The sequence below is a fragment of the Pararge aegeria genome, chromosome 19, assembly GCF_905163445.1.
Source record: "Pararge aegeria chromosome 19, ilParAegt1.1, whole genome shotgun sequence".
In the NCBI taxonomy this organism is placed as follows: Eukaryota; Metazoa; Arthropoda; class Insecta; order Lepidoptera; family Nymphalidae; genus Pararge; species Pararge aegeria.
In genome coordinates, this window is record NC_053198.1 from 15,183,340 (window position 1) to 15,197,298 (window position 13,959).

General features: G+C 37.3%; 1 protein-coding gene across 2 annotated transcripts in view; it reads left to right on the plus strand.

The window, feature by feature from the left end:
• Nucleotides 1–13,959, plus strand: part of LOC120632277 (homeobox protein homothorax) — a 461,602-nt gene that overhangs the window by 290,632 nt on the left and 157,011 nt on the right. For both annotated transcript variants that reach the window (XM_039902101.1, XM_039902102.1), the window contains exon 10: nucleotides 11,817–11,965. In XM_039902101.1, the coding sequence (XP_039758035.1) occupies nucleotides 11,817–11,965 (149 nt within the window). The remainder of the gene's footprint in view (nucleotides 1–11,816; nucleotides 11,966–13,959) is intronic.

Below are 13,959 nucleotides of genomic sequence, written 5' to 3' on the forward strand. Positions count from 1 at the left end.
CTAGATGGCGCCACAAAGATCCTGCATCGAGTTTGCAAAATTGACCATAAATACAATTTCTAAAGATGAATGGTCGGACCCCGGTTTCCGAGCACGATCACCCGCTCGGAGGAAGGTCTTCTTATTGTTACGGTCGACCGCATCACCATAGCTCCCGTACAGTCTCTTTGTAATTTTGACGACCTCCCAGGCACAGTAGTAAGCGCTATGGCCTTATTAGTGAGAGGTCACAAGGTCGATCCCCGGCCCGGTTTTAGTTTCCTCATCATCATCATCATCTTGTCAAACGATAGACGTCCATCGCTGGACATACTCGTAGGTCATTTGTAGGGAGTTCCAAATTCTAAGGTTTTGTGCCGTTTGCGACCAGCGGCTCCCTGTGACGTACCGTCTGTCCACCTAGTTGGGGATCGACCAACGCTGCGGTGGCCACAAGGATCCCAACGTCCATCCTTTCTCCGAGCTATTTATCCCGCCCATTTACCTATTTGGTTTTCATGTTGAGGATTTCTAACAACCGTGCCGTAGTTTGCAAATAGCCTCGCTTCAGCCCTTCCAATCTTTCCTTTATTTAGCAAAACATGTTTAAAATCAGACCAGTAGTTTCGGAGCCTATTCGGTACAAAGGAATCGACAAAAAATCTTTATAATATTTTAATAGGTATGGATATAGATTCATTAAACTAAAAACCTTTAAAAAGATGGGTAAGTCGCAGACCATATACAACGTCTAACGAGATTACGAAATACTGTTGAAGAGTGCGAAAGTATATTTCATAAGGAATTACCCTGTAATAAATCAAAAGAAGTATATTTATTTTTCCATACAAAATAACTCAAAACATTCCGAGTGCTAACTCATGACAACTTTATTGAAGATAGAAAACCGACACGCGCATAGTACCTACGCTACGCGACGCGTAACTAATAAAGTGACTTGAGTCACTTGATTTTACTTTTGCATGTGATCTTATGGCTGTATCTGATTTCTTACAGTAAAAACTATGGCAACAGTTTAATCAAAAACTATCAACATTTCGGTTTCACAGCTCAGTTCAGAGACAGTAAATAATGTACCTCTAAAGCCTCTAAAGTATTATTTTTAGGTTTTTATTTATACGTTATTTATAATAGCTATAGTTTGTGATTTCGACTCGTAGTTTTAAGTACTCGGTAAGATGTCGGCTATGTACCCTCAGTGTTAGTGCAGCGCGCAAATGAGTGCAGGGCTATCAAGTTACGCCAATCAAATGAAAGCACGCGCCGATAGTGATGGCCCTGCGTCGGATTTGTCGATAACTGCAATTTTTTACTATACTTAAATCATATGACCACCGTTCGAAAATTGTCTTGGGCAAAGAAGCGGGTGGCTCGAAACACAGGTTGGACCTAGTCCTATATCATGTATATCAAAAGAGCTCGTAAGTTGCATGTATAATTAATTTGGAGAGCATAAATAAATCATTCATCAATTTGGTGTAAATTACGGAAATATTTTTATTTGAGTTTTTAACGAGTTCATCAGAACTTGTAATGTTCTATGCTGTCTTAAGCACATAAGATTAACATTAAAAGTTTTAATCTATAATATTTTTACGACAGCCTTAAGTTTACATCGGTTAATAAAAAACACTTGTCTCTTACAAAATAGATCAATTGTCATTTGACGTTCTTGTCAGCTTCTTCTTCGTAGTATATAAGTACGAAAAAAGTACGTTAAATACTACTTGAGTAAATTAAGTAACATAATTGCCGAATGCTGTACGTATTTTTGCATTCAAAAATGGTAACATCCAAACGCCTTATTGTTTATTTTTATTTATAGACTCGAGATTATGTAAACATTCTGACAATAATCTCTACTTCGAAATATCTTCAGGCATTTAGAAATAATGTTTGAATAAGTAAACTCACGTACATACACTCTATATGGGTAATCGTAATACTAGTTTTTTATAATAATAATTAACCCTAAGCAGTTGGCCCATCTAAAGTTTGCGAAAAATCATCGCCTCAACAGATCAACATTTCCTTGCATGATATGCATGCAAGGAATAAGTCCTACATGAGCCACCCTGTAACCATCAACCTAAGGGGTAGTTGTTAAGCCTAATATGCCTGTAATTACACCGGCAACCTCGCCCTTCAGACCGGAACACAGCAGTGCAACAATGGTACTAACAGGAAAAATAAGCATGGCAGTAATACTTCCCCAGACAAGCTCCGTCACAAAAAGGACTAAAAACACTAAAAACTTCTTTTGACGTGACAACGTCTTATAAATTGGTTTGCCGGGTGACACTTCAAGAAACTGCGTTACGCTCCGCTCACGTTATGCGCTCACAATGAGAGCGAGTGAGAGGCACGCGTCCCTTCCACTCGGGCATGGTTAGCCCGCCTAAGAGCGAGAGAGACAGACATAAAAAGTGAAAGGCACGCGTCCCTTTTTAGTAAACGCTGTTTCATTGTACGCAAATGTATTGCAAGTTATTGTATGTATATTTGTATATAAATACGTATGTATGTGTAAAGGTAAAAATAAAATTTTGTTAATATGAAATTCAGTGCGAGATTCTTTGTATAAATTAATGTTTTAAATATAATTCTTTGTATAAATAAATGTTTTAAATTGTTACTATTATTTCATCCTTCTTCCTACTATACGAATGAATATTCACATTAAAATTATTTTACCACTCAAAGTCGTTGTCACGTAAAACTTTCGCCCGTATACCGACTTTACAGGCAACCAATTTTTTATATCACAAATATAGTTTATCGATCATTACAGATTTAATCAATCTTAACAAAACATCGATACAAATCTAATCTGCAATCCCTTTAAAGCGACAAGCTCGGTGTCGTAATACGCTCGCCATTTGATGGATTGGCTTCTTCGGGCCTGCTATTTGCAAACACCCTCATCTGGAGGGGGGAGGGCCAACGAGGCTAATTAAAATTGGCACCCAAACTGGAAGTTCTATCACCAGTATCCATTAACATCTATATCAACCTTACACATCTTCGAATAAAGGTGAAATTACATTGAAATAGTTCTTGACAAAGCTTAAATAGATGCGCCAACAAGTCGGCGCCGACACGCCGACATATAAGTACATCGGTAAACTGATTGATGAAAATAAACGGTCAGCTTGTAGGTACTTAGTATTAAACTAACAACCAGATTGCCAACCACATAATTATTATGCCAATTAAGTACGAACGTGGAAAAACCAACTACCGATCTTACAATGTGACTGAATTAATTGTAAATTTGCAATTTAGGCTGATAGGCTACACAGATACCTAGATTCGGCTCTTGACTTAATATATTGTCATTGTTCAACAGGTGCATCTTATTTTTGCAATACCAAATTTCAATCGACGTATATGTACCTTTTAAAACCAATACATACACGCATAAATACCGTTACAAGTTTTAGCTTGTTGGCACGTCTGTAAATGTTTAAAAGATTATACGCCTACATCGCTCTTGCGTTCTTATAAGATGACGTAATGACTGAATGCAATAGCTACATATCCTCTCATTAGAAAAGTAGTGAGCTAATAGGAAAACTGCTTGAGTCTGAACCGAGTTAGTCTTCCAAGCTTTAGATCTCGTTCTGGTTTCCGCAAACCTAAATGCCTTTTAACAGTTATGACTTTTCCATACTCAGTCTAATCCGAATACTACATAACCTTATATAGTTATAAGGTTATGTAGTGTAAGTAAGTTAAGTATAAATTTATTCTGAACCCGATTCAGCTTCTCGTTGGGAAGCCTTAAATCCATTTAAGCACCTAATACCTGCCTAAGTCGGCACATGTGTATATGCCTAAAGAAGGGTACTCTTGCACGGCTATTGGGTGACGTAACGACGTGGCCGGGTGTGATAGGAATGTGCCGGTATGGTCCTCTTATTGGAAATCTGGCGGAATATCATAATGTCATTAATCCAGGCTGTCCCTTTGAGCGATTCTTATAATAATTACCGATTGGCTTCGAACTTTTGGGAGGTCTGTGCAATTTTTGGGACATTTTTTGAAATGTATTTTTCCTCTAGATTTGAAAATCAAAAAGAAGCGTCAGTGTAAATTGCTGTTTCTTTTTGATTTTTGTTTCAATTGTAAGACTTCAAGCTTAAAATTTATCACTTCGGACTCCCTTTTGGAGAACTGAGTTTGATCTAACTTTCCGGAGTTATTACAATGAAAATTAAGCTTAATTTGCTTTAATTGTTAAATTATTATTCATTGTAAAGTCAACATTTCCTGGGGATGTTCCGGCGTCGCGTCGGAGCGAAACTTGCGTAGAGAGTATTTGCCGAAGATCTGTTTGGTGTCGAGTATAAAGATTTAAGAAATTATAAACACCATACAGATACTCCTTTCACGGAGTATAGAAAATTAAGCTTAATTTTCATAGTAAGTATATCATGAATTCCGCAAAGTAACGCCTGCTTCAATCCATTATTTCCAGAGTTACGTCGATTTTTACTTCAGCAGTTTAATATCGCTTTAACTTTGAGGGAGGAGGAGGAGGGAGGGAACCACCGTGAGGAGACCTGCACTCCTGAGAGCTCCGCATAATATTGCCAAAGGCGTGTGAAGTCTACCAATCCGCCATTGGCCAGTATGGTGGACTACGGCCTAAACCCTTCTCATTCTGAGAGGAGAACCGTTCCTTGTAGAGGCCGGTAATGGGTCGGCGATGAAGTTACGTAGATTAACTTATTGCGCTATAGTTCATTAGTTACGTTTCATTCATCATACCAACCGATAGACGTCCACTGCTGGACATAGGTCTTTTGTAGGATGTTCCAAATTCAGGTTCTGTGCCTCTTGGATCCAACGGCTACCTGCGACGCGCTTAATGTCGTCTGCCCACCTCGTTGGGGTTCGAACAACGCTGGGCTTACCAGTGCGGGGCTGCCATTCCAGCACCTTGGGACCCCAACGTCCATCCTTTCTCCGAACTATGTGCACCACCCATTGCCACTTCAGCTTCTTAGATATTTATATAGGTCTTAATATTTAGTAATGTTTGTTTATTACGGTAAAGTAAGCTCAAAAACTATAAATACATTTAATTATAGCTAGATTAATCTATAAAGCTAGATATAATTACATATAATTTAAATTATATCTGATAATTCAGTCCAATCCTTTCATATATTATAAATGCAATAGTGTGCATTTTTGTCTGTTTGTCCTTTTTACGCGCTCTAACCGATCAACTTGATTTTTGGCACAGAATTAGTAGAACCAACGGAGATTAAAATAGGCAACTATTTATTTCAGGAAAACAAGAGGTACGCACGGGATTTGTTAAATAGCCGAAAAATCGCGGACTAAAGCTAGTTATATAATAAATCATTATTATCATGTTACAAGTTATTGCATATACTTCAGCTAGTATAATTGTAAACTTAATACGTGTGCCCCTTTCATAGATATTTTTCGGGTTCAACGGCCGTACGCAGCGCGATGCCTAACGTAACGTTTTAAGCGTGATTAACTGTTCCGAGATAACCATCTACGAGGACGTGTCAGTCTGTCTGTGGCGCGGACGAGTCTCATATTTATCGCTGTTGATGTTTATTTTTGGGATTTCTCCGTACTCATACAGAACTCTACGTTTAAAATTAGATGTCTGAACTTATGCTGGTATTAAAAAACACATAATTTTGGTATTATTGATCCTCATGTAAAAATTGAGGCAATTATCAAAGTTTTATTCATAATTCATATAGAAGTTATCCAAGGCAACTATGAAGCATTCATACATAGATATTATATGTTATCATTATTGTTAGGTGATGGTGGAAACTACATTCATTAACTTAAAACTAAAGCTAGGAGGGATCCAAATGCGGCCTGTTTTTTATTATATTAATTTACCTAAATTTCAGTGTACCTATACTTTTTAAATAAAACCTACATCTTTTTCGCGTAGTCTTCTGATACAGGTGTAGTACTACATTTAAAAGAAGAACTTATTATCTTTTTAAAACTGTGAAAAAACAAAAATATTATAATTATTTGAATTTGTTTTCTAGGCTGATTATGACAGGCGAAATAATTCGAGCCATTGATCTTGAGGGAAAATTCATTGAAATTGACGTATCTAGCAAAAAATTTCGTTCGACATTCCCAAATCTGCAACCCTAAAATCCAACCCTACGTATTTGTAGCCAAACAGCGCGTACCCCAAGTTTGGCGGTCGCCGCACTTTCGCACAGGGGTCGCGGGTTCGGTGTCGGGTTGCGGCAATCGGCTTACAAACGCCATGGGAGCAAACACCACACCGTGGATGGATTTGCTCTAATGAGCAGTTTTAGTTGCATCGGAGATTCGCTTTATTACATTTGCCCATCGACAGTTTGTTTTTATAGCTACGCGTTTGTGCCTACAGAAGAATCTTACGAAGATAATAATTGTTTGAGTGTTTACTTTTTATATATCAAGCCTCATGTACACATTGAATGTTGGAACTTATCTTAGGAAATTTGAAAATGTTGAACCCACCAAATGAATATCATCATCATCATCTTATCAACCCATTACAGTCCCACTACAGGGTACGGGTCTCCTCCCCCAATGAGAACGGGTTAGGGCCATAGTCCACCACGCTGGCCCAGTGACTGAGTGAGTGGGTAGGACTCGGCCTCCGGGGACTCAATTTCGGGAGGCCGAGTCCGTATCCCAGCACGCACCTCTAACTTTTGTAAGTTATGTGCATGTTTAGAAACCTGCTTACCTAAGAGTTCTACATAATGTTCTCAAACGGTGTGTGAAGTCCACCATCCGCATTTGGCGTGGTGGACTACGGCCTTCACCCTTGCTCATTATGGGATGAGACCCTCGCCCTGTAGTGGGCCAGTAATGGGCGAATGCAGAATCACCAACATCATCATATCAAGCTTTATATTCGTTATAATAAGAGCAGAACCGCTCAATACCCTCTATAGGTACAACAATAAACATCGCAAAGACAACAGTAAGAAGACACTGCCAATTCAATTACATTAAGTTAATTTCCATTCTCTTGACTTTTCACACGAGTCCCCATCTGTGTTTGTACACTCATTTGGGGGTGTATTAGTAAGTATTAGGGGGCTGCGTGTGTGTGCGTGCGAGTAAGATGAATTAGGGGATTACGCAGTGCATCATGCAACTGCACTCTGATTTTGCACGCCGATAAGTGTATACAGGGTGTGCTTTGATTTGCAATACCATTTTCTTTATTCACGCATGCATGAGGACGTTTTCCTTGGTTCGGCACAGTTAGAGGCATTTTGCTCCGCGCAGAAAGAACAAAATGTTTATATCCTCCCACAGGTTTGACGACCTCTCTGGCGCAGCGGAGAGCACTGTTATAATTGAAATAGGAGGTACTGCAATTGTGGTTTTTTTAAATCTTTTATTATCCTGCGATTAGTCCTCAACTATGACCAGATGTGTTTGTAGATATTTTATTTATTTAATGATAATTTCCCATTGAAAATTGACATACTGACGACGCTTAACATTTAGTTAGGTCTAGAATATTTTTAGCCACGGGAGATCGTAGTAGTAGCACTGAGGACTTAGCTGCTCTTTCTCAGTTACATTCCTATAGACGACCGCGGGAAGAGGAAGAGCTGGTGACAAATGTATTCTCTCTACCTACTTCCCCACAATTACCTAAGTCCCGCAATATTTCCATAAAAAAAAATGGCAATCGCTGGGCGCGATTGGCACAAAACTGACAATTCCTTCAAGATATTAATCGCGATGTTTGCTGTCAAATTCGAAGCATTTCATCGCTACACCCTGTGTTACAGCGGCGTAATACCGAGGGGTAGCGGGTAATGGTGTAAGAGTAATTTTATTACTTTGCCCCCATTACCATCACAATGCATACCGGTCGGCGCACGGGTGCCGCACCGGGAACGCACGCGGTGCGCGGATACTCGATATAATGCCTTGTCTATCAGTTATCGCAGTCATTGCCACGATGTCGGACTCACTTTGAATATTTAATCCGCATTAGACTTAGTTGTGGGTCTTAGCTCTATATCCTCAGCTCTTCTATGAATGGCGTGCGATCGGTTGTGGAACAATTGTATCCAAAGAAATAGAGAAAATTACCCAAGTTCGAAATACAGACGTTTAACCGACTCTAGCCTTAACTCTCTAAATTTTGTATTTTTTTATGTTATATATTATGAAGTTTGTGTACAATAAAGTATTTGTTCTTCTTCTTCTGTTTCAATACTTTTTTATAGTTAATGGCTATGATCGTTAAGTCCCCAGTTCCAAACCCAATTAAGGCCAAAAATTGTTTCATTAAAACCTCTCTTGCCTCGGAGAAAACGTTAGGCTTTCGGCTGTCATCAACTCATTACCGGCCCACTACAGGGCACGGGTAGCCTCTCAGATTCTCATGTTATATTGAATGGCTAAAACGCACGTAACTCCTAAAAGTTAAGAAGTGCGTGCCGAACTCGGTCCTCCCGAAAAGGAAGCCAAAGCCTTACCCACAAGGCTATCACCGCTTCCTTCGTTAAAGCTAAACCTCTATTACGCCCTCCTGGAAAGCCATAGCTCTAAAACTGTCTCCTCCCTCATACGCCAACCAGTGCCCAAAAGTGTTCTGGTGCCCAAGGTAAGGTTGTTGTCATTATAAAAGTACGTTTATATGAAGCTGTACAGCTGCGGTATTATAGCAATTTTAGCAATATAAATCCAAGAATATATCCGAAAATTATTTCCGGATTTCGTTCATGTTTTAACATAATTTAAAACCATCTCGTTTCAGATTAGACAGTATACAATTTATTTGGTCACGCAATCTGGATAGAAGCATGCGTAACTTTGCAGAATCCCATGATATGTATGATAAAGATTGCGATGTGGATTATAAAGATTAAGAAGCCTAAAAATTGCTCTGGTTTTCGCGAATTATAGCAAATTAAACTTAAAATACATTGTATAGAAAATTTTCAGTCATAAAACCTTTTCATCTCGGAGACACATAACTTGTATAGGAGTTAGGTTAATTTCCGCATGAATAAACCTCCGTGCAACGGATCGCTGTTCAACTAGACATGTACCTACGTCGCGACGCACCAAGAATTAATTAAGCGTATATACTCAAGATAGGAATCAGTGGTGTGGCAGGTGATTAAATAAATACTAGTTGGAGTTTCTAATTAATATGCCAGACGCAAGCCTGATAAGCGGAGTCGAGACATCTCTCGCGGTTCCTGCACGCCTGGTGTTGCGATTAACACGTTATTATAATGAGCTAGACGAATTTGTCTCGTCTGTCTAGAAAGATGTAGCCTCCTTGATCTAGAACTCTTTTGAGATAAGTCTAAGTGGAATCTGTTTAATGGGGATCCTGTTTTGTTTTTTAATTGACCAAATTTTGCTAATTTATATTGGACTCATTTGAAAATCCTATCACTCATCCTACACTATTTTCTAATCGTTCGAATCTACTAGTATACATTAATGGATATTGCGTGATTCATATGAAAATTATAGCTGTATTTTATTTAGTATAATTTGCAATTATTAAAAATAACAAATTTGAAAATGGCAACACTTTTTTAGCGCGTGTATTGCTCTGATTAGGTCTTCTGTTTTAGTATGGTCCTTTGAGTTTCATGATCATATCAACCCATTACCGGCCTACAGGGCTCTCCTCCCACAATAAGAAGGGGCCGTAGTCCACCACGCTGGCCCAGTGCGGATTGGTGGACTTCACACATCTTTGATAACATTATTGATAACTGTCAGGTATGCAGGTTTCCTCACGATGTTTTCCTTTACCGTTAAAGCAAGTGCTATTTTAATTGCTTGAACGCACTTAACTTAGACAAGATTAGAGTGCGCGTCGGGTTTCGAACCCGCCCTACCCGAAAGTGAAGTCGAAGTCCTACCCACTCGGCTATCACCACTATACTGGGCTATCTTCGTCTTTTGAGTTTAATTATGTTCTTGTTTAACTTTAAGTAAAGCTAATACTCCTAATAATTAAAAGTATAACTTTTAACATGTAATGTTAAAAAAGTTGCTTTTATGTTTAATGTTACAAACACAAAAACGTAACAGCTAAACCATTGTTGAAATCGGATTAACGCTATCAAGATTTGTTTCGGTTAGATTTTCGATAACCTCTGGCGTTGGTATGCTATCCAAAATAAAGTTACTTTTTTTTTTATCCAAGCCTCGAATTTTGTCTTACGAAAGAATGAAACGTTAAATAAATAGATAGAAGGATGATAAAGATTTTGTAGAATAATCCATTGAATAAAACTATTGATGATTGACTTAATGACTGCTAACATTCTATCTTATATCAGGGTCAGCTCGTTGTTATGGAAGAGGGGATAGTTGCTTCAGTATAGTTTGTATGAATACGTTTCGAGGCTTCTGTGTTGCAGAATATTTCTTGGCATACGATGTTTGATACATCTATATTGCATTGAAACAACAGGACATAAATCCATATAAATGATATAATATTCCATAATGAAAGAAATTATGATATGATATTCCATAATGATATGTGAATAAATGAAAAAATTACGGGGTTTAATTGAAACTTAAATTCTTGATTCTTTTTAAATAATAGCAACCGGTGATTTTGAGTTAACAATTAGTACATATATAAGGAGTTCTCATCCAGGTTGTTACTGTTTCTAATTGTTCTTTGATGAATAAGATTCAATACTGATTAACAGTCAAACTGAGAAACCCACATATCAAGGGGAAATCAAAGTCATCGAGCGCTTAATAATAAACTAAGGGTTTTCTTTATAAACAAACACAAGACCAATCTTAAATTGCGACCTAACAGAAAAGTCTTCGTGTGAAGTGAAAAACCAAACGCATTAAACACGTGACAATAATTTGCAACAAATTCAACTTTTTTATTTACACAAACAAAGCACAGTAACAAAGATTTTTTTTTATTTACAAGGAGCACAGAAATAAGACGGAGCTCCACACCCCGCTCCGTGCTGATTCGATTTGTTCCTGTCCCGATGAATATTTGATGCGGCTCAGTGCACACTAATTTGTTTATCGTGTTAGCTTTTGTTGCTTACACGTAGCGCTTTCGGAGTGAATTTCACGTTAATTATTCAGTAGAGCAAACGCCTACACGCGATCAAAGAACACTTCATCCTCAACTATTCTCAGTTGTATATCCACTTTTTTACAGATATTGCCCTTGTCGATTGTTTCTCCAAAATTTTATAATATTTTTGCTTCTTGATTTTTTATATGTGTCTGCTCATACTTGTTAATTATCCAGGCCTGTATGAAGTGTTTTACGAATATTTGCGATTTATTTTAATGGTATAAAATTTTGATAAAATTATGTTTTTTGTTTGCAATTTTTAATCCCAAGTAATTCTTGTTAAAATTGGGATAGTACTAGTACTGTGAAAGTTATCTCAGATATCCCATCTAGGTATTGTTCCGGCATAGGCTTAAAAAACATTGTACTTCAATTGTGACATAATAATAAGCCTGGCAGAATATCTAAGTTTGTAGTAGAAATTAAAAAAAAAACATGTTCAGTAGCAATAGAAATAAAATAGGGATTCATTTGTTAAATTAATAAAATTGTAAAACTATGAAAATGAATATAAGTCATTAAATAAAAAATATATATGCAGTTGGGGGGAAGCAGAGCAGATGTAGAGGGTCATGCCGTTTACCGTAACGGGATATTGGTCAATTTTACTATCGATGCTTCACTTAAAAATATATATAAATCGTTGTAATATCTACAAATAACCTTTCTCTTGTTCCAGGGGACGCCAGTAATGCGAGTATCGGCTCCGGCGAGGGTACGGGGGAGGAAGACGACGACACGAATGGGAAGAAGAACCAGAAGAAACGGGGAATCTTCCCGAAGGTCGCCACAAATATCCTGAGAGCGTGGCTCTTTCAGCACTTAACGGTAAGTCGCATGCATTTAACACAGAACACCTACTTCATTAGAGGCTGTTTAAATTTGTTTTTGAAATATTTCACATCCGCTGTTAATTATCTCATTTCTTTATTAAACATTCTATTGTTAACTCGTACACTCATGGTTTTTAATCAATTAAGTTAGACTGCTACACTAAGAGAGATAACATAATATAGGTATATTTGACTAAGTCTATAGATACATTACTATTTTAAGAACAAGTCTGATCCAGAGCATTGCTTTCTTCAATAGATTCAGCTAATAAAAATAAAAAATAAATGGAGTTTTAGTTATTTTTTATTTAAACTCTTTATTTGTTCACCACTATACAGTTAGGAAAATAAAGTACGAACAGAGACAACACAAAGACTGGAGTAGAATATGAAAGGCGGCCTTATCGCTTAGAAGCGATCTCTGCTAGGTAACCTTAGGATTAGGACAACAAGAGCGAGAACATATAGGTGGTGTAAAATTATTATAAACCTACATTCAAATAACTAAATACGAATACATAAACAAAAATTCCACAAATAAAAAAAAATTATATGAAATAAATATAAAAATAACAAACTCATATATTTATTATGATAAGCTACTTGTATATTAATAAATAGACGGAAATAAAACCTCAATGCGCCAAACGTCTTATTGCGCAAGATAAAAATAGTTATTAATAATTAACTTGATATAAATCGTTCGTAAGGTACACATACAGAAATTAAAAACAAATAGCTGAAATTAATAATAACCTATCTAATCTAAAATCACCAGATAGAAACTATATTCTGTAAACATTAGACCGTTTTAACTTGCGTATTTAATGTATTAAAATCGCGCGCTCGTAGAAGATCGATTCAAGTATTGATTTATGTTGAATTGTAGGAACGTTATTAGCTAAGTAATTTTGGACGTTACTGTAACCGAAATTGCTAAAGCTTTACGCAGTTCTTCTTTCCACTATTAGTGACTGACTAAGATGACCTAAGATGGTACAGTCAATGCAGTCTAAGATAATAATAATAATAATAATAACAGAAATAATAAAAATAATATTAATAATAATAATAATTATTATATAATTAGATAACACTATACACTAATGTAGGGTGTGTGAAGTTCAAGCCATGTTCCGGACACACTTTACAATGGACACTGGGTGCTATCCTTGACACTGGACACTGACCCAGATTTGTCGGGATATACCATTAAGCGCTGTAAAATCGTATTTCACCCTGGTATTGAACTGCTAAATAATAAATAATAAATAATAAATAAATAATAATAAATATTCTACGACAATACACACATTGCCATCTAGTCTCAAAGTAAGCGTAGCTTGTGTTATGGGTACTAAGACAGCTGTTGAATATTTTTATGAATATAATACATATAAATACTTATAATATACATATTAAAACCCAGACACTGAAAAACATACATGTTCATCACACAGACATTTTCCAGTTGTGGGAATCGAACCCACGGCAGAAAGCAGAGTCGCTGCCAACTGCGCCAAAGATGGTAGGGGCCTACCCTGTTAGGGGCATGGCAGTTATATCAAACATGTACCCCTAGTTAATATCTAAGCGGCATTGTGCCGGTGTTATGTGAGTAGGATGGCAATTATTCACGACAGAAAGCCTCCCACCAAACCAGATTAGAGACCACTCAGAAGATATTTATTCCCACAATGACTTCGCTTTAAATCGAACGCAGTATCTCTTACTGCTGAAACCCCAGACCTAACTACTGTGCCAAGGAGATACTCAAAATATTTAGCGCAAGAACATTAAGTGAACAATCATCATCATATGAACCGATTACCGTGCGCGATGTTCCTTATTCAATTCATAAAAGCACTTACCCACTAAGCCGATAAGATGTATTGACGTACTTGATCTCTCAATACTAGGCGACCATATCAACCGATTACCGGTCCTCTACAGGGCACGAGTCTCCTCCAACAATGAGAAGGGCTTAAG